Consider the following 25,947-nt stretch of genomic DNA (forward strand, 5'->3'; position numbering starts at 1 on the left):
ATGGGATTTTCTTTATTACTGCTCCAAACATTGATGGGGGATTCTGTAAGTCACGCGAGTTAATATGGACAAAAAATTACTAGCGTTCCTATTTTCATAATCTCGCTAATACAAATTCAAAAAATTCATACAAATATATTGGTTTTGAACTCAGTTCATTACTGTGTGGTTGATAATTGGTAAGTCGATGCATATTACATCAGTGGAAGAAACTAACTTCGTCGTTTTAATCATGGAAGCTTGTGGAAATTCGTTATTGCCAGAAAAGTAATTACAATCAATTATTTGCAGAATCTTCAAATACTTTCTGTGAATATTAGTTAATAAGCTAACCAATATATACAAATAGAAAATTATAGGCAATTCTATGATCATTAATAATAACTACAATATATTTGTGGTGTTGTTTCTAGTACCGCTTAAGTCAACATGTTTTGTTATAGCACTGGTTACAGTGACTAAACTTTGGTTGAATTGAAAGGCATTAAATATTTCATTCATCAATTATTTGAAACAAATGCGAACTTTTAATCCTTTTATGTTCTGGTTGACCGTTGCACTGAACTCTATAGGTATCAATATCAAGGTTGAACTTGGTAGTTTCAAATAAATTGAGCATGGAGTAGAGAGTTAGTATTTACTCTGAAGAAGTGGCTTACACTAAGTCACGAAACGTCAAAAATACAATATTTCTACTCATTGGGATATAACAAATGCTTATTATGCGCTGAACTCTGTTTTATCACTATCCTTTGATATTTTCATCTTCTGTAATACAGTTTTGTGTTGTATGGACTTTAAGTTGACTTTTAGTTAATGACGAACAGAGCGAAGTAATTTTTCTTGTCAATTATCTCTACACCAATATATATATGTATGTGTTTTACAAAAAAAATATACCAACAAGGCAGTGATGTATTAAGTAATATTATCAATTAAAGTGTTTACGGAAATAATTATAAATGGTTAAAGAAACAATTAAAAGACGTCCAGAATGAAACTCCTTAGCAATGCGCATCTACAACCCCGCCACAGAAAATCGCACTCAATACTTGCGGTTTCACAGGAATGTATAACCTCTAGATGACTGAGGCTAAATCTATTGGTGTACAAGTGTAATTTCAGTCGGCCCACAATATTGCGCGTTCATCTTTCATTGTCTTCGCTTGGTACTTTCCTCACACCCAACACGGTTGGATCCCACTGGTTGGAGATCAATAAAACTCCTGAAACTTCTCATACTAGGCCAAAACTGCTGTTCGGTACTTTCAGGTCTTCAGTGATCGTCTGACTTATATCGATTTGTGATTTCAGTAGAACTAAACGTTCTTCATAACCACATACTGACTATTTTTATATTGTTATTGTTTTAACATTTCATTTTCTTTAATAAGAAGTAATTTCAATTTATTCATTCCTTATATTCGTGAAACTGTTCCTAATGAGTAGAAAAATTAGATTTCCTGGTTTTTCGTCACTCAATACAAGCCATTTCTTCAGAGAATAAATAAACAAATTAAATTAACACATGTTTAAATAGTACGTGTTATAATCGCTCTTTTCTTCTTACGGTTATGACCCAGCTATTCCTATTGCTTAGTATTCTCGGACACCGATTCACTCGACAAGTCCCCAAATCAGAACACGGTTGAACAGGAAAGAGATTATATTCCAAATAGCAAGTCAGAAGCACAATAGGGAAAACGTCAGTATATTTATAGTTTTTACATAAGAAGATTCCAGAGTGTTCTCCAACTATCGGCTAGTGCTGATTGGATAAGAATTAGCCAATCAGCGTGCACCAAAGCAATCATGCATTGAGCATGCTTTAATCTAGTCTATGTCCCACTAACAGTACGAAGGTGCAAAGCAATAATATTAGTTACGATCAGTCAAAAACAGGTCTGACCAAGTCTATGTCATGTCGTTCCGGTTAAGGTGATTTATATGAGGCATATTTGTTTATTTGTGTATGTGTGGTAAATGATGAAAACATGTGATATATTTGGTGAGAAAGAATAGAGTTAAGTTTGTATGTATGATAATAGTATGAGAAGTGAATAGAAACAGACATGGCTCGGATAGATAGTCTTAGTCGGATGGATAATGAGACTTTTCCATTGAAGGCAGTAGGATTAAGCAATATATGAAAAGCTTCAGCTACTCGCCTTTTTTTGGAGTTGGAAAAGCCTTTTTGTATTATTTTGATGTTTTTAATATCGATTTGATGGTTTTTGAAAATAGCACAAACTGCTATTGTCGATTTAATTTGGAGTCTTGCCAGTTTTACGGGATTATTACGCGGTTTCTTTATGTACCTAATTTGTAGATAAAATTCTGTGTTGACATAAAGGGGATTTTCCTCTTTATGTGAACTAAACTATTTTGAAGGGTGTTCGTTGTTTTGTATTAGACTTTAATTCTGTGTTGTTTTAAGACTTTAAAGTTCTGTTATATCGTGGTGGTGTGGTAAAACTACATTATCAATCCATAGTATTTCATTCGAATCATTATTTAGCAGTAATATGTCTCATTTTATTGCACTTTTAATAATTTTCGTAGAAAAATTATTAAGTTGTAATATATTTATATTCTTTCGTTCTTTTCGTTTATCCTCGTCAGATGTAACGATCGTTTTGGCTGTTCTAAAGAGATTTAGGGATAGACAGATTTTTGCATTGAATAGATGTGCTGAATCGAAGTCGATATAACAATTTGAGTGTGTTGGTTTCCGGTAGATGGTTAGATTTAGAGCTCCATCTAGATTTTTTTTTAACTAAGCAATCTAAAAACGGTAGCTCACCGTATTTATTTTTATTCTCGTTCGTAAATTTGATGTGAGATGAGAGTGTATTAATGAGTATAGCTGTAACAGCGTTCAACATATGCCAATTCTTAGTTCTAATAAAGAACGTAGGCAGTCTTATTAGCGGGGCAGATGCTTAGTGACTAAAGTACTCACATTTCAACCAATAAGTTTATATATAAGCATAGGGATTTGTGGAGAATTTAGTATTTTCACTGTTCAAATCACGATCTGATTTAAGTTAGACCACCACTGAAAACCTGGAAGCAGTGGACGGCCGTTTCGTTTTAGTATGGGAGTCTTCAGCAGTGCGTATCCACGATCAGTAGTCTGGGGTTTAAGCGTTCTCTCTCTGGATCGATATTCCTGGGTTCGAATCCCGCGTGCGGGGTTGTAGACGTATCATTTTTGAAGAGTCTCATACTAGGACGAAACGACTATGCAGTGCTTCCAGGTTTTCAATAATGAGTTGGTTTAGATTGGTTCGTGATTTCAACTGTGAAAGTTAAGAAGATAACATAAGAAAATTGAATATAATACTGTTGATAAAATTTTCAAGTTACAGCATCTATAACGATAGTTTATAACAATCAGTTCATATCTTCCTTAAATCAGGTTCATATCGATCCATAATTTGTATATCTCCTTCAATGGTCAAAATTTATATGATGTTGGCAAGTTTACCAGGAATCGAATACAGAAGTATATTCTCTTAAGAAAATTGAAATGAATAATTCTCATTTAGAATTACTGAATGGTATAATTATTCAAATAAGATAAATGACATTTTCATATTGTGTAAAACTAGAATAGTTACATATTATCAGTTCACTTACAAAGAATAATTGAGTTTCTATATAATGTGTGTGAATGGCTTGTAAACCATAATATTGATTTTATTATGCTTTGTTTATTACTCTTTTCATGTTTTATTTTTTTTTCAGGGTTATAATATATTACCAAGGCGTCGGATTCGATCGCTTCTACTATTCTTGTTAACCTTGTTCATGGTTTTAACGTTTCTTAGACAACTTTCAATTTCTTATCAATCTGACATGACACCGATTTCAATCAATTTTGTAAGTTTGTCTAAAGAATATGTATGGACATATATACTAGATTCATCTTATATTTCATATATAGTCTAAGATTTGAATAAATCTCAAATTTAGCTTAAAGAGTTTTATGGTTAAATGTTTATCACCAGACTTGAAGATTATCATTTTGATCCGTGATTGGGTATTTATTTATTTATTATTTATTTGAACACATAAATATTGGTACAAGAGGACACCAAATATATATGCGCCACACATGTGTGGGTTGTGATATTGCCCGGATGCCCAGATTGAAGCAGGTGGTTTTCTCAGGGAGCCACACCCCGAGCCTTCGACCTGAAGGTCTGACCCACAAGGCAGAGGAGCAACGTAAGGAGATGCAGTCCCATGGAAGCCGGTGACCAATGATTGGTTCATACGCCATTTGTTCCCGCAGGATACTGGAGCCCATGTGCACCATTGGTTTGGAATCCGGTTAAAGCGCCGGACATTTGCTTTTTGTCCTCTCATTTTCGTGAGCAACACTCCCGCTGCGAGAAGGCAGTGAGTAAGACTTCTAAGGCAGAGGCTCTATGCACGTGGCCATGTGAGGGCATTTCGAGAGGGAGGGAGGGCCCACCCCACTCTCGGCCATACCAGGGCATTCGGGGGCTATTGATGATGAGTCAAATACGGGGGCGAAACGGCTGTTCAGTACTCCTTGGTTTTCCTTGTTATCCCAAATTGTAATGGATGTAATAGTCTCTCCAGTTTTTTTTCTTTTCAAATCGAATTAGTTGTGTTCATTAATCTAAACATTTAATTCTTAATAACTTATTCGTAAATTTCTAATGTTGTCTTAAATGTTTTTGAAATTTTGGGTATTAAAATTGGGGTTTTTTTCATGCACAACATGACTAAAACCTTCCCTTGATAGTAAATGTTAACTGCAGCTTATTTTATTTCCAATGATACTACCCGGTTATCTAAACTAGAGTAAATGATTTGGGGGTGGGGTTCGTAGCTGAGACATTGTGGTTGAGAGTCGAACGCTGCAATCACTAAAGACTAAGTAATTATTAATATAATTTACCTATCATTTACTTATTTAATGCACATAAAATGTGATTTTGCTGAGCAACAATAATGTATACGCCACACAAATACAGAGATAGGATTGTGGAGAAATAACGATACGATGGGCATTGCAATAAAAAAAGTAACTAATGATTAGATAAAAACGTAAGCAAGATGGATTTTTTTTCAGTTTAAGGAGTTTCTTTCAGTTTTATAAAGAATGCAAAGAAAAATAACAGCAGGATCTCTACTGACTTCTATACTGATGTATCTGCTAAAGCCTCAAACCATTGTGCTCTACTATCTCTGGGACTCCAATCAAGAAGTCTCTGTGGTCCGACAGATACCGGTCCTATGCTGCTTTCTTCCATACCATATTCCTATATCGTAAATTGACCATCTCTCAACTTTTTCCAACCCTGGTAAATAATGGCAGATATCAAAGCTTCTGAGATGGTATTCTTTAAACATTTATAAGCTACATATGACGGTGTTTCAAGACTAACATTAATTAAATTATTATCACTGTGACCGAACAAATTGCATTATCTAATTGTATGTCTATAGAATCTACCGGTATTGGTCTCTTAGCTTAGCATTGATGAGCAATACAGGTCTTAACCTTGTGATGGACTGTAGATCAGTTAGTGTCTCAGCACTTATTCTCACTTCAATCAAGACGATTTTATTTTGTGTTGTGAATTTAATTTTATATCCCAATGTATGATCATTCTTAGCATGTTCACCAAGTTTCTTCATTCGAGCAAAGAGTGATCATATAGAAAACTTTTTGCTGGGAATAGGTGTGATGCAATGAGTTAAACCGTGTCGAATTTGAGGCAATATCATTGTTAGGATTCGATGATTATTACACTACAATTGAGTTAATTTAGATTGAAAAAAATATAAGCTAAATAATTTAGCGATACCATGTTCATTATAAGACTCAAAATGTTAGATTTCATCTCGTGAGTAGGATTGTAAGTGGGTGCAAATTAAGGCGCCATAGTTAATGTTCCATTCATTCTGTTTAGTTTTCAATCAATCTTTTCACCTGAATATCATATCATACAAAAAGCTAACTTCGAATAAATTTGTTGTTTTGTCTATAAAGCGTTGTGCAAACAGTTACGTTACACCGCTAGTTTTTTTTGATTAAGATCATAAACCGATTGATGTTAGACCACCATTGAAAACCTGGAAGCACTAGACGGCCGTTTCGTCCTATCGTGGGACTCCTCAGCAGTGCTCACCCACGATCCCACTCGCGGGATTCGAATCCAAGGTCTTCAGTCTTGCACGCGAACGCTTAGCCTATCGGATAACTGGACCGGCATCCAATGGTGTTAATGTCTAACCTCAACCAGTCAACGTAATTGCGCAACCATCTTCCATTGTACTGAGGTAGATACCTGTTTCTACCGGACACGGATTATCTCCACTGGTCACGGCTTTCCACCAGAACTCCGAGAATTTTCTCACGACGCTAGTCACTAGTGAGCATATGGTAATTATCAGTATAGTGGTTGTGGAGATTGTTAAGTTTTTGATTGAGATCATGAACCGATTGATGTTAGACCACCATTGAAAACCTGGAAGTACTGGACGGCCGTTTCGTCCTATTATGGGACTCCTCAACAGTGCGCATCCACGATCCCGCTCGCAGGATTCGAACCCCCATATATACATCTTTTTTTGTTCATATGGATTTCATTTTTTATCAATTTATTTCCAAATTTTTTGCTGACTTTTCTTTGGCTTTTTCTATTGAACATCAAGACAACATCGAAGTTTTCCTTTCATCTGTTTCATTTGATTCTTCCGTAGTACAAATCAAAGACATATGCCCAATAAAGTGTCCAATTTCCCTTAGTTTAAAATAGTTAAGTATTAATAATATATTGTGAAAATAAAGTAATTGCATAATTCATACCATTTCACTGGCATGATCAACTTGGTATAGATAGCAATATTAAATGTCAGAACATCAGAAGTAATAACTGCTATGATAGGTCAATCAGGTTTACCATAATACATATGACAGGTTAATTTATGATATACCGTTCGTCTTAGATATTATTCAAATTAGTTAAGGTTACCAGAGACGGTATTAGTGTAAAGTAACAACACGTAGGGAGGTTTGCTTAGTGAGCCCAGTAATAAAAACGACTAAACATTTAAAGTTCCTATAATCTAACTTGTGGAACGGGATATATTTACAGGTATAAGGATATTCATGGGATTTTCAGTGGGTAAGTAAGCATCTATGTAGCGAACAAAGGATGGGAGTGATTTTATTTCACGAATAGACTGGTAAAATATTTCAGTCTGAAAATGTTACCGGGAAAATAATTCATATGGAGAGAATATTTAGAATATAATTGTTTCACTAGTGACAAAGAGTTATAGATGCTGTAACTAAGAGTTTCTGCATATTAAATTGCTTTATTGGATGTAAGAAATGGTTTATTAAGTATTTTTTAAATAAAAGATTAGATTAAGTTTGACTTTTCTCTTCCATAAAGGGTTCAGTCCAAGTTTATTACAGATGAACCTAATAAGTTAAAGTGTAATCAGTTCCAAGAATGCAAAGTGTAAATCGTCTCTGAACATATTCCAGCCTTAATTTATCCTTTATGTAAACACTAGGAATAAAAGTGTAATATTCAAAGAGTGGTTGAACACGTACTTTGTACAATAAATACGTTACTCGTTGTTGTAGGAGTTATGAATTAAGCAACATAGAAGAATGAGGCGTGGATTTCTGTTCCGAGACCTATTCTGAGAAGGATAAATGATAGGGATATCTAAGTCGTAAATCCAATATTGTATGTAACTTAACATCTTACCATTTGTGGTGTATCCATTCACATTTAATCGTCTTAAGCTTTAAGTGCCATTCTGAACACTGAGTTCGTTTATCTTTTCTGAGGAAAACTCCATGTAAAAGTTATAATTATTATTATGTAGTTTTTTTATCTGAATTTCTTGATATTAATTTCTATTGTTTAGAATCAATCTGGTCTAGATTGGAATATTCAATTGGATAATATCAAATCAACTTCAGATGATTCAACATTAAATTTGAGTTATCGAGTACATGGATTCTATTATGCATGGTATGATGCTCCACAAAAATTATCAAATCAAAATTCATTGAATAATAATGATAATAACTGGTCACATTGGAATCACCGACGCCTGAAACATTGGAATGCTAGAGTTGCGATTGGTTATTCAACGGAACCTCATTATCCACCATATTTATTAGCATCATCTTTCTATCCAAAATTAGGTCCATATTCATCAAAAGATTTGAATATTATTCATATTCATATGGAAATGATTAGATTTGCTGGAATCGGTAGGTTTTTTGTAAAATTGATCGATTATATTCCCTATATATATATGCCCCCAAATGCCCTAGTATGGTCGAGAGTGGGGTGGGCCCGCCCTCCCTCTCGAAATGCCCTCACACGGCCACGCGTATACAGCCTCTGCCAGAGAAGTCCTACTCACTGCCTTTTCGTGGCGGTGGTGTTGTTTACGAAATTGGGAGGACGAAAAGCGAGTGTCCGGCGCTTTAACCGGATCCCAAACCAATGGTGTACATGGGCTCCAGTATCCTGCGGGAACAAATGGCGTATGAACCAATAGTTGGTCACCGGCTATCATAGGACTACATCTCCTCACGATGCTCCACTGCCTTGTGGATCAGACCTTTAGGTCAAAGGCTCGGAGTGTGGCCCCCTGAGAAAACCACCTGCTTCGGTTTGGGCACCCAGGCAGTATCACAGCCCTCACACATATCGAATGAGATTTGTGTGGCGCATATGTAGTTACTGCCTCCTTGTACCAACGTTTATGTGTTTAAATAAATAAAATTATGTATATATATATATATATATATATATATATATATATATATATTTATTTATTTATTTATTTATTTATTTATTTATTTATTTAACAAGTTTATAGAACATAATATTAGTTTCAACTATTTAAGGAAAGATAGATAGTGGCTAGCAGTAAAATCCAGAACTCATATTTTGTCCTATTTGGGACTCGTAAACTGGATGTTCACTTCGGGACATGAACCCAGTACCGTTTGCTTCAAACACTATCGCGTTATCCACTTAGCTACTGAGTCTTGATAGCCACTTGCTTGTGCAATGGGGTGAAGTTTAAATTCATTTGGTGTTTTTTTTTTTACTTGAATCTTCCCATTGTTATTTAAGACTGCAATCGATCAGTCTTTTATTGGTATATGTGGATACTGTACGAATTGCCTCGATTTAGCCTTTAGTCACAAGCTTTTTAAGCAAAGATGGATAGGGGCTAGCAGTGGAATCCAGTTTGACACGCTTTTCGCCCTATTTTGGATTCGTCAGCTGAATGTACCTGCAATGGGAAGATACAAGTAAAATAACACAGTGAATTTAGTTGAAACTATGTTCAATGTCATAGCTGATTACACATATTTGTAACATATTTAGTATCTTTGGTTTTTGTTGTTAGGTTTTCTGTTAGTAAATATTTTAATAATGAATTCATTATGAAAAAAATGGAAAACAAACAACACACAATAAATGTTATAGAGAATCTACCAGCCAATAAGAAGAAAGATAAACAACTTCAAGGTCAGGGTTCATGGACTACATAGTTAGGGGAATAATCAGCCAAATTTCACACCCACAAACCATTTTTTTCGTCAACTATACAGAAATTCTTATAGCTCACTTCTCTTTGTTCAAATGAACAACGACAATTTCACAAGTAGACCGTCGAACTTAAAAGCTACAACTACCAACAGGAATAGACAGACATGGAACATGTAAAACCCAGTGATACAAAAGTTTTATGTGTTTATTTCTTAATAATGTTCAATTCATAATTATAAATTAGGCTTCTGTTTCGTATCGAATTTTTCGAGGCTAAATAAAAATGTGTTCTATGAAATTGGTGTACAAATTAAGATTCCCGAGAGATGTGTATAACAATTCGAGCGGTTACTATTTTCTTCAAATGATTTGTTCTGTTGATGAAAATAATGGTCTAAATTGTAGATAAATTTATAGGATTTGGCGTAGTACTTGATTGTCCTTTATTTCTCAAGTAAACATCCCATTGGCATTAGGACGCATCATGTGAGTTAAAAGATTCAAATAGCCGTTGTGTACAAAAACATTACCACTAAATCTGAAAATCGATGATTCATTGGATGTTTCATTGTGGCATCGACACCCAAACTAATAATAGGAAGTGAAGTAGTTGAGCCTGTAGACCGCTTCACTTATCTTGGGAGTCTCATCAACCCTTATGGTTTGGTGTGTGACAAAATCTCAGCATGGATACAGAAGGCTCGACTGGCTTTTGCCAACTTGCGTCATTTATGGCGTAGGCGAGATATCCGTCTATCAACCAAAGGACAGGTTTACTGCGCAGCAGTTCGTTCCGTCCTACTTTACGGCTGTGAACCATGACCCGTAAGTGTAAAGGATATTCGTAGGTTACTAGTATTTGATCATCAGTGTCTACGAAGCATTACTCGTATATCCTGGGACCACCGAGCAAGTAATACAGTTGTTAGGAAACGGGTACTATGTAAGGATGGCAAATCAATTGATGAAGTAGTAAAACTTGATCAGTTGAGATGGCTGGGACACGTGTTGCATATGTCCAACCACCGACTGCCCCGACAAGCTATGGTTTATAGTGTAGGAGTAGGTTGGAAGAAAGCTAGGGGCGGCCAGACTAAAACATGTCACAAATCCATGAAGTCACTGACAAGTGTACTAAGCCATGTTGATAGGTGTAGACTGTCCGGTTGGGATCCACGAGACGATAGCAACCGATGGTTAGAGACCTTGAATGACATGGCACAAATCGTTTGCAATGGTTCGCACAGGTGCATCTACTCTTTGTGTTCTCCCAAACTCTAATCTTCTGAATTCTTCATGTCCCTTTCTTATTTTTCCTCTTTCCAAATTTATTTCACTGGATTATGCTCCTTGAATAACAAATCCTAATGTTTCCGATTACTGCTTATACTCTTACCGCCTCTACCACTATGGGATTCGAATTGACAGCTGTATCTCTGTGCTAATGTGGTATGGCAACTTGGACTTATGTACGTACGTACGAAGTTCTACATTGTTACTGACTGACTCACCATATTATAAAATGAAACATAATTTAACTGTTTTTTGGCATTAGAAAACTTCACATTTTTTCACACCTAGTAAAATACACACAAATACGTTGATGTTTCACAAAGAATCACTATTGTCCTGAATAATATGACATTAATATATATTTAGACTTATTGTGATTAAGCCGATGATATTCTACTTTGTTTCTGATGTATTAATTAGACTTGTATTGGTTCAATTTGGTTATTTATTATCTGAAGAAGAAACGTACACTAAACTGCAAAAGTATTAGAAGTTTAATCTACTATTTGTTGGGACATCATAAACATATCAGGATTTTCATGATGACTATGATATCTGTGTAGATGTGATGAAGTTGAATAATTCAACCAATATGAAATCGTATAACTTAGTTTTACTTTTGAGTTGTATAAAGAAGACATCATTACTTTTAATAGGTAAGAGTATGAACAACTTAATTAATTAAAGTTAAATTCAATGAACTCATTCACCAGGTACATAGGTATGAACCATACTGTAAGTGTGAGAGTTGATGATACCACCTGATTACCAAAACCGAAGTAGATGGAGTTGTGTATATATCTGGGACTTGGAAGCCGAAAACTGAATACCTAAACTACCACTTTAGCAGAGCATGAATTTATCTTAGTCGTTGTCAAATTTGTCATGCTTATTTATACCCATGATTTATTGTGAGAACCTTAGCGTAAGATAACAAATTGTGGTTAAACAACTGATATTAGTCTGATGACTCCATGACTTAGTGTTTATGTGTCTAAGGACTTAATAGCGAGTTCTGGTAGAATTGCTAGTATAAAGATAAAAAATATCACTAAACCCAACTTAGACTGAATGTGGCTCACCAAGTTACTGTGACCCTGTTCGACTTAATTGTTCAGTAATCTCTAGGATAAACGTTCCAGTAATTAAAGGTTGATTAGTGTTTAATTCGCCACAATTTGCATAAATATAATAAGTTTAAATCAATGAAAGCAAAAGTAAATAAGTAAGGTTGACGACAGTAACAGCATGAGAAAGTCAAAGTAAACGTTATTTCCAACATATATTTTGTGTGGTGTGTTCTGTCTTTGATGCCCAGTCGTACTTATTATTATTAATTTAAACACATAAACATTGGTACAAAGAGGAATCAAAGTATATATGTGCCACATATTATTGAATTCGTGTGTGGAATGGGATACTGCCTGGGTGCCTAAAACGAAGAGGGTGATTTTTTTATTGGGTCACTTCACAAGCTTTTGACCTAGAGGTCTAATCCACGAGGCAGTGCAGCAATGTTAGGAGATGCGATCCTATGGTAGCCAGTGACAAAGAATACATTTATACACTATTCGTTCCTTCAGGATCCTGGAGCCAATGTGCATTGATAGTTTGGAATCAGAATTTTCTAACTCATCCAGGTGCATCCTCCGTACCCACAAACTCAGTTTGAGCACCGGAAATTCCATCTTCATCCTCTCAATCTCGTAAACAACACCCCGTCACGAGAAGGCGTTGAGTAGGACTTCACTGTCAGTGGCTGTATACACGTGGCCATATTGGAGGATTTCGAACTCCCGATCTTCGGCCGTTCCAGAGCATTTGGGGGGCTAGACTGACAGCTGTCTACCGGAACCCAATCGTACTAGACTTAATGTACGATAAAAAAATAAATCAAATAACATTTAGAAGAATGTTAGTGATCAATGAATGTTATCATTATTGTTATCTGCCCCGCTGTGGCCAATTTTTTTCACCATATCATCTTAAAACACCAACGATATGTTTCTCTGTGAATCTCGAGCAAGTGGTCTGTTATCCCGTATTTGAATCCATAGTTAAATAGCTAGTTCTAATCTTTCTTCATCTTACTTCTACGCTAGTTGCTATCTCACGTTAATGTAGGCTTAAGCACTGCATTATGTAGTAGCTTTCTTAATCACCTCAGTTACTGAAATAAAAGTCATATTGCTAAATTTACCACTTTTTTAGTCAGTAATTTATGCCTAACTTTAGCATTGGTCGCTTACTGGTTCATAAACAATTGTAATGTCTGTTACTATACTAAACCCATATTACTTATTCTAGCTTCTGGACAGGCCAATATACTCTTTCTTCTCAAGCTCCATTTTGACCTTATTAATTATTCACTTATCGATCTTGACTGTTTTTATATAAGCGTATGTGTTTACACTTCTTATCCTGTTCATCACATGTCTGTAACTTATTTTTATTTGGCTATTTTCGATTCACGCTTGGTTCAATGGGGTTGGCTAACTTGCCTTCTCCAAACTAGAGTCAGATATAGGGGCCACTAAACAATACTGTAGGGGTAGGGAGAGTTGCACCATAAGCATTCTTCGATTATCACTTGGCTTCTTCAAATGACTACTTTCCTATCACCAATAATACTGTGAATGCCATTATTACTCTGGGATTTGGATTGACAATTTTGTCTCATTGTACTAATCGGGATGTGGAAACTTGAACTGATACACAGATCTGATAGGTCCTGCACTAGATGCTACTCAGTAGCGAAGTGCATAACGCGATGGCGTTTGAGGCGAACGGTACTGGGCTCGAATGCTCAAGTGGACATCAATTTTGACCCCAAATGCCCTGGTACTGCCGAGAGTGGGGAGAGTCCGCTCTCCCTCTCCGAATGCTCTCACATGGCCACGTGTATACAACCAATGCCAGGGAAGTCCTACTCACTGCCTTCTCGTAGCAGGGGTGTTGTTTACTAAATTGAGAGAACGAAAAGCGAACGTCTGGCGCTTTAGCCGGGTTAGTGGACGCGGAGAGTCCACCTAGGGGAGTTGGAAAACCCTGATTCCAAACCAGTGGTGCACATGGGCTGGCTTCAGTATCCTGAAGGAACAAATGGCGTATGAACCAATCGTTGATCACCGGCTACCATGTGACTGCATCTTCTGACGTTGCTCCACTACCTTGTGTATTAGACCTCTAGGTCAAAGGCTCCGGGTGTGACCCTCTAAGAAAACCACCTGCTTCGGTTTGAGCACCCGGGCAGTATCACAGCCCTCACACATATCAAATGAGATTTGTGTGGCGCGTATGTAGTTAGTGCCTCCTTGTACCTATATCTATGTGTTAAAATAAAATAAATGTTACTAACTGATTTAGATTAATTAAATGATTATTTAATCTATTGATATAGTTAAGTGTTGTCTTTTTTAAGAGAACTGAAATAGATTATTGTATACCTTATCATATGACAGCCTAAAATTCATATCAGTAAAGAAAATGTAATTCACTTTATTTCTTAATTTTACCTCACATTTTGAACAAATGATTTTTATTGATTTTATGTGCCATACATTATTGAATTCGTTTGTGGGATGGGATAGTGTTTGGGTACGGGCCATTTCACAAGCCTTTAACCTACAGGTCTAATCCACGAGACAGTGGAGCAATGTTAGGAGATGTGTACTCTCAGTTTATTTTAATATTTGTTCGTTTCATCTTCTGTCCAACTGGTATTCAGTATGATTTGAGCCGGTTTATTGTTGAAAGATCATATGTTATGTCAGTCAGTTATTTAATCAAGAGTCTTATAGATGATAATATTAATGGTAAATATTTTGTATATTCGATAATTGCCGTTTAATGGAACCAACTTTGTCTTTAAAACAAAATGATTAAGTTTTAAATTGTCAATACTACACTATACGAATATTTCTGGTATACTGGTGTGTGTGTGTGTATGTGTGTAACTCCAAATGCAATCACACATATTCATGACGAACTTGAAATGGATCACGTTTGTATCGAAATTTGATCTCTTTAAATTGTTTTTGTAAATGTGGTTATGTAATTCAAACTTGTACGAGATGAAACAATTACTTGTCGTTGTACGAATATTAGTTAATAAATAATAGATACCTACTTAAAGGAATAGCAAGTGACTATCAGGACTCAGTAGCTGAGTGGATAATGCGATGGCGTTTGAAGCGAATGGTACTGAGTTCGAGTCCCAGAGTGAACATCAACTCTGAGATGCAGGTATATCCAGCTGACGAGCCCCAAATAGGACGAAACGCGCGTCTTCGACTCTACTGCTATCCACTATGCATCATTATTTAAGGGAATAAGTTTTCCTGATGTTGATATTCAGGACTTCAATTTGTCAGTCTTGATTGACACATATATATTCTGTAGGGATTACTTTTAGGAAAGTTGATTGGTTGCCAGTACTAGAATTTAAGACATGCGTTTTGTTCTATTTGAGACTCTCGTCGGTTGGATTCAATCACATTCCAGTGTTTATGTTTATTGAAGGACTCAAACACACGTTTGATATTTGAAGTAATATGTACTGTGTTTGAGTCTTGATATGAGCACAACATAGATCTAAATTCATCTAATTAACGAATCTATAACAGAACCAAACGGGAGTTCTAAATTCTACAGCTAGTCAGAATCTTATTCTAGCAAATATCTGTTTCATTTTGTAGATGTTACTTTTCTATCATTGCCCAATAAAATAATATTTATGTTTTCTCTCTTTTCAGGTGTCTTAGTCGTATCATGGTATCCAAAGGGTATGTCTGATGATAATGGAAAACCTGTGGATGATATAATATTCCCATTATTAAACATAGCTAATAAATATGGTATAAAAGTATGTTACTAATTTTTAGAGATAACTAATTATATTGAACACAATCAGTTAATTTTTCTAAGAAATTCAAAAAAAAAAAATCCTAGTCTACCTTCATTACAGTAGAAGTTCTATTGATTTATTAGATGGTTGAAGATGATCAATAAGAAATTATAGACCCAGGTTTCATGTCATTTGGCACTTATCAGTAAGGTATACCTGTAACCTTAAGTGAATTGTTGCTTCATGGTGGGTTAAATCCCATATCGCTCAGCTTTAGTCAAAAATGTTACCACTGATCTATACGGTCAGTGACCGAACTCCTTTAGGACTCAGATATATTCGTAGTTGATTGATCATTAAGTAGTGCCTAACGTGTGTTATTGTAGTCTTGACCGATAAAGTTCTTTCGATTGTTTCCTAAGTTGTATAAAATTATCAGTTTAGGTGTTGTGGAGATTGTTGAGTTTTTGATTGAAATCATGAGTCAATTGAAGCTAGAAAACCTGGAAGCACTGGACGGCCGTTTCGTCCTACTATGGGACTCCTCAGCAGTGCGCATCCACGATCCCGCTTCGTGAGAAAATTCTCGGAGTTCTGGTGAGAAGCCGTGACCAGTGGAGCTAATCCGTGTCGGGTAGAAACAGGTGTCTACCTCAGTACAATGGAAGGTGGTCGCGCAATTTCGTGGATTGGTTGAGGCTAGACATTAAGATCATTGGATGCCGGCTCAATGGTCTAGTTGGTTAAGCGCCTGGCGCGTGACTGATAGGTCCTGGGTTTGAATCTCGCTGGGTGTGGGATCGTGGACACGCACTGATAAGGAGTTCCATACTAGGACGAAACGGCCGTCCACTGCTCACAGGTTGTATAAAATTGTTATCAGCATTCAGTATTTTGACTCAAGATGTATTTCTATCGGATAGTGTAAGTAGACAGGACTAATGGGGTTACTGGTTGTCATCATCGTTTGAACCATTTTCTTGTAAACAACAAGACTTTTTATTTGTTAGTTTTGTGCATTAATCAACTAATCTCACTATTTAGCACGAAAATTTAACTTTGGTTCTAACGTTTTCTTTTTATTATCGAAACAATCATTATAGAAGATCTTTATTTTGATGTTCTAGAAACACAAATAAGGTCTGAAAACTTATTCCATATCAATGGGCGATAATGATGTGAAAAGCTTTGAATAAACTTGCTTCATATATTCCTGTAGCTTTGAAAATGTATTACACTTACTTGTTTGAATTGTTGAGAGGTCCCATACTAGAATGAAACGACCATCCAGTGCTTCCAGGTTTTCAATAGCGGTCTAGCTTAGATTGACTTGTGAATTCAACTGTTAGAGTTTTACATAATTGTTTGTAGGTTTTCAATTCGATAATTCGTTTAACCTGTTGATGTTTTTTTTAAATAATAACAATAAGAATCTGGTGGAGTTTTGTTCTCTGAGCTGAATGGTTTGGTCGTGGAGCTTTCATCGTTCTTCTGAACGACATCATCAGCACAAACTTCAGATAGAAGTGAAGTGTTTGAATTTCTCCATATGTGTTTCACAGCTTGTTCTGTGCACCTCGATGTTGATTGGTTCTTATCGACCTTAAATTTGTCACTGTTTACTTCTTTGTTTTGGTTGTGTCTCCCATTGGTTTGATTTTTGTTCCTATATTTGTGCATGATTTTTCTGATTGGTTGATAAATTGGATCGATTTCAATATGCTTGTTGATTGCTGATTGATCTGAGTGCCAGGCTTCTAAAAATTCTCTGGTGTTTTTGGAATTTTCTCTGTCCAAGATTTCTACATTTTCCAATCAAATGAATGTCCGCAGTTGTCCACGTGTATTGATATAAGTGAGGAGATATCATGGCGTTCGACTGCTAATTGATGTTCGTGTAGGCGAAGGTGGCGTCCGCTTTGTCCGATGTAGTGTTTTTCACAGTTGGCACAATTTATTTTGTAGATGATGTTTGATTTGTTTTCCTTTGTTATTTCATCTTTTGGTTTGCATAGGATTGATTGTAGTGATTTTGTCGGTTTGTGTGCCACACCTATTCCGAAGGTTTTCAGCAGTCTCGTTGCGGTTTCTGATATTCCTTGTATGTATGGTAGGATGATCCTTTTGTTGATTTCTCTGCTTGACTTGGGTTCTGATGCTGCGTACGGTTGGTATTTTTTGATGAAGTTGATTGGGTAGCCGTTCTTTTGAAATACGTCCAGGTATTTCTCTCCATTTTTTCGTGCTGCCAGTGTGTCCTCGCCCTCTTGAACAGTGTGTACGCAGTTTTTTTTGTGAGCTCTTGGGTTGTTGCTATTGTAGTTGAGGATTTGATCTGTATGGGTCGGTTTCCTACATACTTGAGTTTCCAGTTTTCCTGTGGCGGTTCTAGTGATCAATGTATCCAAGAATGATAGTTTGTTGTTTGACTCCTGTTCCATCGTGAACTTGATGTCATCGAAAACGTTGTTGATCAGTTTGTAAGTGTTTTCCAGCTCATTCTTTTTGACGATGACGAAAGTGTCGTCTACATAGCGAATCATCATATTTTGCAGGATTATTCATACTGTTCATTCCAAAGATTTTGTCCATTCTTTCAAAAGAATAAGAATCTATAATGGTCAATTAGTCATATACAGTGTAGAATCTATAGTTTATGTGCAACAGTTCAAGTTACTAAATAGTGTTGACATAGTAGTCTAAGAATTATTTCAAAATCTCAAATAAGTAAATGTAGTAAAAGCGTAGTGAAGAGGACACTTAAGTGGGAAAGACCAATTTAATTTTTACTGAACAATTACAACCAGGTCTGTTGTGAGATATCAGCTCACTGAAGACATTGGTGTTCGATGGCGCAACTTCGTGGATTGGTTGAAGTTAGACATTAACACCGTTGGATGTCGGCTCAGTGGTCTAACGGTTAAGTGCTCGCGCGCGAAGCCAGTAGGTCATGGGTTCGAATCCCGCAGGGGGCGGGTTCGTGGATGCGCACTGCTGAGGAGTCCCACAATAGGACGAAGCGGCCGTCCAGTGCTTCCAGGTTTTCAGTGGTGGTCTAGCTTCAACTGACTCATGATTTCAACCTGTGAAATTACATAGTTGTTTAGTAAAATATGAAGATCATACTTCAAATACATTATTCGCACATCTTTGAATTTTCTCTTATAAGCTTCATTGTTCCTTCATTCTTTTTGTCATCTTAATTGATTTCAGTTTCCTTTCTCTCTTTTGTTCATTTCAATCTTCTCAACCTTCTGCTCACAGACATTCCACTTCCGACTGGTGTTACATACTACGTATATCTGCGAAAATACGTAGCATACACCACAATAGATATTGGCAGCAGTAGAAAACATTAAGTATAAACGACATAATTCGTTAAAGAAAGAATGAATTCATGTAAACAATATCATGAAATCATTTTAAAACTTAAGATCTAAGACAAGAAGTGAATGTACTTGCATCATTTCGATCGATTTTGAACTCTATCTTTAGAAGTCTCCAATCGATAACGAGTAACTGTAGAGCATAAAAAAACGTTTGTATAGCATTACAATCGACTAATTTGTCTATCTTTTTGTTGGAGTTTGGTTCTCTGAGTTGGATGGTTTGGTCGTAAATGAAAGTTCTACGACCAAACCATCCAACTCAGAGAACGAAACTCCATCGAAAATCATCCACATGAGTTATAAATCTTCTCCATCATCTCAATTTTTCTATCTTTAAGTGATAATGTTGATTATTTGTAGATGAGAATCCAGAATGCTCTTATCATCTTATTTCTAACTTGTCAGCTGAAACTTATATGAACACTAGATTCAAATGCATTCAATTGATGAGTCTTAAATAGGATGAAACGAATATTTCTGAATTCGATAGCAAACTATCAATTACTGTTGTTTTCACGTTATCTAAATTTTAATTGTATCGTATTATTATTATTATTATTATTATTCTAACACGATTAAATTATGAACCGATTGATGTTAGACCACCGTTGTAAATCTGGAAGCACTGGATGGCCGTTTCGTTTTATTGTGGGACTCTTCATCAGTGCGCATCCACGATCCCGCTCGCGGGATTCGAACCCAGAGACTTCGGTCTCGCGCGCGAACGCTTACTCTACTGGACCACCGAGCTAGCCGGCATCCAATGGTGATAGTGTCTAACATCAACCAATCCACAACCCCTATACTAACGATTCAATTAATTACAAAATAATAAATATAGAATTTTAATGAGAACAAACATCATCAATGGGCGTTACTATTCGATTCATTATATTCAATCACAAAACTTATGTTCATTATTATTTTTGTTTGTTTTGTTCTATTCTGTTCTGTTCTTATCAAAATGAAAAGAAACAATCATTGATAATTGAAATTATATTAACGACTATTAAACGGGCGCGCGCGTGCGCACGTGCGTATGTGCGTGCGTGTGCAAAACACACATACACTCTCAACATTGAATAAATGACAATAATGTTTGAATGATGAATTTAGGGAAGAATATGTCAATGAAACATTTGATTCTTTTTATTTTCATTATAAATCTCATCTTTCTAAAAAAAAATACAATAATAAATCGATAAATGCATATTTAGTAACTATGGTAACATAAATTAATTCGTTACCTATACTAATACAATGTCAATCTATATACGAATCGATTCATTTAAAAAAAGAGGAAAAAGATAATGATAATTAGATTGAATAAAACATACAATAAAACGAGAGATGAGAAATGAAATAATAATAATAATAATATTATTATTATTATTGAAAAAAATAGTCTCTTTGATAAATATCGATAATGCAATGAGAAGACGTAGGTTATCAGAGCTACTTACTTACTTACTTACTTACTTACTTACTTACTTACTTACTTACTTACTTACTTACTTACTTACTTACTTACTTACTTACTTACTTACTTACTTACTTACTCACTTCACTCACTCACTCACTCACTTCACTTACCACCTACTCACTCACTCACTCACTCACTCACTCACTCACTCACTCACTCACTCACTCACTCACTCACTCACTCACTCACTTACTCACTCACTCACTCACTCACCTCACTCACTTCACTCACTCACTCACTCACTCACTCACTCACTCTACTCACTCACTTCACTTCACTTCACTCACTCACCTCACTCACTCACTCACTCACTCACTCACTCACTCACTCACTCACTCACTCACTCACTCACTCACTCACTCACTCACTCACTCACTCACTCACTCACTCACTCACTCACTCACTCACTCACTCACTCACCACTCACTCACTCACTCACTTCACTCACTCACTCACTCACTCACTCACTCACTCACTCACCCACTCACTCACTCACTCACTCACCACTCACTCACTCACTACTCACTCACTCACTACTCACTCACTCACTCACTCACTCACTCACTCACTCACTCACTCACTCACTCACTCACTCACTCACTCACTCACTCACTTCACTCACTTCACTCACTCACTCACTCACTTCACTCACTCACTTCACTCACTCCACTCACTCACTCACTCACTCACTCACTCACCCACTCACTCACTCACTCACTCACTCACTCACTCACCCACTCACTCACTCACTCACTCACTCACTCACTTCACTTACTCACTCACTCACTCACTCACTCACTCACTCACTTACTTACTTACTTACTTACTTACTTACTTACTACTTACTTACTCACTTACTACTTACTTACTTACTTACTTACTTACTTACTTACTTACTTACTTACTTACTTACTTACTTACTTACTTACTTACTTACTTACTTACTTACGTACCCCAGTTACTTCTCGTGAAGGAGCGTACGCCACCCACCACCACTCTCCATCCATCTCTGTCCTGAGTAATCCATTCCAGTTCTTTCCGGTTGTTATTCATCCTTTTCATAAGTGCTTCTATTTCTCGACACAAAGTGTTCTTTGGCCTAACTCTTTTCCACTTCTCTTCACGATTTTAAGTTAAAGCTTGCCTCGTGATGCAGTTTGGTGATTTGCGTAATGTACGTCCTATTCATTTCCATAATATTTTCCTAATTTCTTCTTCAGCTGCAAGCTGGTTTGTTCTTTCTTAGAGAAGGCTGTCGCTGATGGTATCCGGCCAATGGATGTTGAGTATCTTTCGTAGACAACTATTTATAAATACTTGTACCTTCTTGATGATGGTTGTAGTAGTTCTGCAAGTTTCAGCTCCTTATAGTAGAAGTAGCTGTGTTGACGTTCATATTGAAGATTGTGACTTTGATATCGATTGATAGTTGTTTTAATCTCCATATGTTCTTCAATTGTAGGAATGCGACCCTTGCAGGTTATCAGAGTTATGTGATAATATATTTGCGCAATACATTTCGAACAATCAGATCACACATAATGTACTTGTTAAGAAATTTTGTATATGAAAATTAAAAAAAGGTCAACTAGACAGGTTAATGGTAAGTCGTAACAAGAAAATAATATTATCAGAATGGGTCTTGTGGAGATTTTTAGAAATTTCACAAGTTGAAATCATGAGTCAATTGAAGCTAGACCACCATGGAAAACCTGAAAGCACTGGACGGCCGTTTCGTTCTAGTATGGAACTCCTCAGCAGTGCACATCCACGACCCCACACCTAGCTTCAATCGACTCATGATTTCAACTTGTGAAATTTCCAAAAATCTCCACAAAACCCATTCTGATAATAATAATCACCTGCTTACTATTGACTGACTTCAGGAGACACTCCTGGAGTTCTAGTGAGAAGTCGTTACCAGTGGAGTTCAACCAGGTCTGTTGTGAGATAGGAACTCACTGAAGACAATGATGTACGGTGGCGCAACTTCGTGGATTGGTTGAAGTTAGATATTAGCCGTTGGATGCCGGCTCAGTGGTCTTATGGTTAAGTGCTCGCGCGCGAAACCAGTAGGTACTGGGTTCAAATCTCGCGAGGTGCGGGGTCGTGGGTGCGCACTGCTGAGGAGTTCCATACTAGAACGAAACGGCCGTCCAGTGCTTCCAGGTTTTCCATGGTGGTCTAGCTTCAATTGACTCATGATTTCAACTTGTGAAAGAAAATAATAATATGAAAGTACACAAAAACAATGTGATTACCACCCTGGATAATAAATCAATATTGCCAGAGTAGGTTAAGTGTAAGGACGAATTGTTTTTGAACGCATAAAAGGGGGTTTCAATTTCCGTAGTGTTCGTCCTTGAAGGCTTTTGTATAACTGACTTGATGTCAACCTTATGACCAGTCTCAGTCAAATGTTTCGCAATGGAAGGATGATGTTTGTGATCCTATTTGGCTGTTATTGGAATTCATTTGTTTCTGCAGCCATTTTGGTATGTGTTCAACCATCCTTAATTGCAAATCACGATTGCTCCTCCCTATGTAATTGTTTCCGCACATACATGTGAATTGATAGACACAATCGTTTACGTGCTGTTTAGGCTTTTGGTGAAACATAGACCTTATCTTTTCGATCATGACAAGTTCGAAATGTATTGCGCAAATATATCACATAGATTGGTCTTCTCATTGCATTATCAAACTTATTATTATTGTAACAATATTTAATGTAGACAGTAATAGTACGTTACAAATGACCGGTTTTAATGATGATGATGGTATGAAAATTAGCAAATATGTTATCTTGTCTTAAGGTTAATCACCTACATACATACATCTTGAATGTATCCATTGTAACATAAAGTGTAATATACAATTTGAAATAATCATAATCATCATATTGTACTGTTCAGTTTTTATGAAATAAACGATTAACTTCAATGAAACTTAACAAAATATTAGTTTGGAAGGTCATAAAATAAAATTCATACAGATTATATACATTATTATTATTATTATCATATTAACATCACTGGATGCTGGCTCAGTAGTTTAGAGATTAAGCGCTTTCTCGCAAGACTGTGATACGTTCTCGGTTCGAATCTCCCGAATTGGGATTGTGGATGTAAAATGCTGAGGAATCCCATACTAGAACGAAAACAACCGTCTAGTGCTTCCAAGTTTTCTATGGTGATCTAATTTCAGTTGACTCATGCATTCAACTATTAAATTATATTGAACAATTTAAAATAAAATATATATGTACTTATAATAAGAATTTAGTATGTTATTTTTGTCTTATTTATGAATCTCACTATCAACAATGGATAGAGATATATTGAACTGAGGAATTTTAAATAGGATGAAACAAACGTTTTGAATTCAATTGTTACTTACTTACGCCTATTACTCCTAATGTAGCATAGGCCGCCGATCAGCTATTATCTAATGTTTATTAAAGAGAAAACTTATAACTCTAATGACAATATCGATGATATCCAATTAGAATGTGGAATTTACGAAAAAGTTGATCAAACTGTAATCCTTCATATCAATAAAGGAAAAATTCAAACTCCTTATACAATTTATTATTTAGTAATGAATATGTAAAATACAATCTGATTATCTAATCAATTATTCCATTTTCATCATTATGATATTTTTAATAGTTAACATCATGAGTTAATTGAAGCTAGACCATCGTGGAAAACCTTAAAGTATTAAACAACCGTTTCGTCCTCTTGTGTGACTCCTCAGCAGTACGCACCCAAGATTCTGCATCGCGAGATTCGAACCCAAGACCTATCAGTCTTACGGGCGAATACTTAATCTCTAGACCGCTGAGCTAGCCGGCATCCAACAGTGTTAACGTCTAAACTCAACTAATCCACGAAATTGAGCGACACATCCGTCATTGTCATCAGTGAGTTACTATCTCACAACTGACCCGGTTGAATTCCACTGGTCACTGCTTCTCACTAGAACTCCAGGATAGACATCTTGAAGCCAGTCACTAGTGAGCATATGTTGATTATTATCAATAGGACGAAACGGCCGTCCAGTGCTTCCAGGTTTTCCATAGTGGTCTAGCTTCAATTGACTCATGATCTCAACTATTGATATAAATATAATTGATAAAAATTTGTTACAGTTCAATGTTTACCGGATATTTTTCAAGGTCATTAGGATATAGTTGCTGAAAATAAACATTTTTGTTGTTGTTTTCATAAAATATTGAAAATCTTATGAATGCAGATGTTATTATAATGACGGTTTAATTTAATATAAGAATTGAATATATAGATTCTTTTGTTTTAAAGACTATCAATAAGGAATAAAAGCCGTCAATCATGTTGTCTACTATGCTATTTCAATCATTCTATATGAATCTAAACTTAGAATGCTTTGATACGGAACTTCGTTTCACTTACTTTCATTTGAGTAATTCAGTGAGTCAGCTACAATGTAGGACCAGGCACACATATATGTGCATCGGTACAAGTTGTCATACCTTATTAGCACAATAAAATGAACACCGGATTCATAGAAGTAGTTACTACAATGGTAGTAATATATAAAAGAAAGATTGCATATAAGGATGTAATACACGAAGAAATAAATAAAGCCATTCTAATCTCACGGTATAAGAGAAGACAGTGTGTGTATACACCGATGCCATTGTGATCTATTCTGAGTCATGTGTCACCCAGCGTCTGCAATCATTGGTTACGAGTAACCCAGTAATATCAGTACACTTGATACTTGCAGTGTGACTTATATCTAAGTAATTGGTGAATAAGTAAATCCTTTGGTATATAGTTATCTGTTTGTTGTCGAATAATAGAGGAATTATTTGACAGTCATATTTTTATGCAGTAAACGAATGAAGGTCAGTTTTGAATTCCTGACTTTCTGGTGAAAATGAGAAGTTGTGTACACATTTATTTACTAATCAGTCTTATACTACTTAAATACTTACAATGAAACTATATTTCTTGCAATGATTACATAACAGTCAAACTTTATTAAAGTGAAACACAAAAATATTTCAGTGGTTAAGATCATGAGTCAGTTGAAGCTAGACCACCATGGAAAACCTCGAAGCACTGATCGGCCGTTTCGTCTTATTGTGGGACTCCTCAGTAGTGCGCATCCACGACCTCGCCCGTTGAGAGGTTGTTTTTATTATAAAGTGAACACAACAAAAGGTTCATTACGTAATTATTTGGTCTTCTTTGAGAGATTGTAGAAAACACTGATGATTAATGATGAAATTACTTCTGTAGTGAACTAGAACTCAATAAGGGATAACCAATTGATCGTAAAGTATGGAAACCATATATTAAATAC

General features: G+C 36.0%; 2 protein-coding genes across 2 annotated transcripts in view; one reads left to right on the forward strand and one right to left on the reverse strand.

Annotated features, from left to right (window-relative positions):
- MS3_00008330 (uncharacterized protein) overlaps positions 1-25,947 on the forward strand; it is a gene marked incomplete at its 5' end in the record, with an annotated part of 41,361 nt that continues 15,414 nt past the window's right edge. Inside the window, 4 exons of the mRNA XM_012937088.3 lie at positions 1-45; positions 3,751-3,885; positions 7,933-8,284; positions 15,632-15,741. Of these exons, the coding sequence (XP_012792542.2) occupies positions 1-45; positions 3,751-3,885; positions 7,933-8,284; positions 15,632-15,741 (642 nt within the window). The remainder of the gene's footprint in view (positions 46-3,750; positions 3,886-7,932; positions 8,285-15,631; positions 15,742-25,947) is intronic.
- Positions 70-19,428, reverse strand: MS3_00008331 (uncharacterized protein). Its single transcript, XM_051216692.1, has 3 exons — positions 16,966-19,428; positions 1,544-3,517; positions 70-1,494 (listed from the first exon to the last, which is right to left on the reverse strand). Exon 1 carries the CDS (start codon positions 18,267-18,269, stop codon positions 17,526-17,528), a length of 744 nt encoding a protein of 247 aa, XP_051065285.1. The 5' UTR covers positions 18,270-19,428; the 3' UTR covers positions 70-1,494; positions 1,544-3,517; positions 16,966-17,525.

The sequence above is a fragment of the Schistosoma haematobium genome, chromosome 6 (assembly GCF_000699445.3).
Source record: "Schistosoma haematobium chromosome 6, whole genome shotgun sequence".
NCBI classification, from domain to species: Eukaryota; Metazoa; Platyhelminthes; class Trematoda; order Strigeidida; family Schistosomatidae; genus Schistosoma; species Schistosoma haematobium.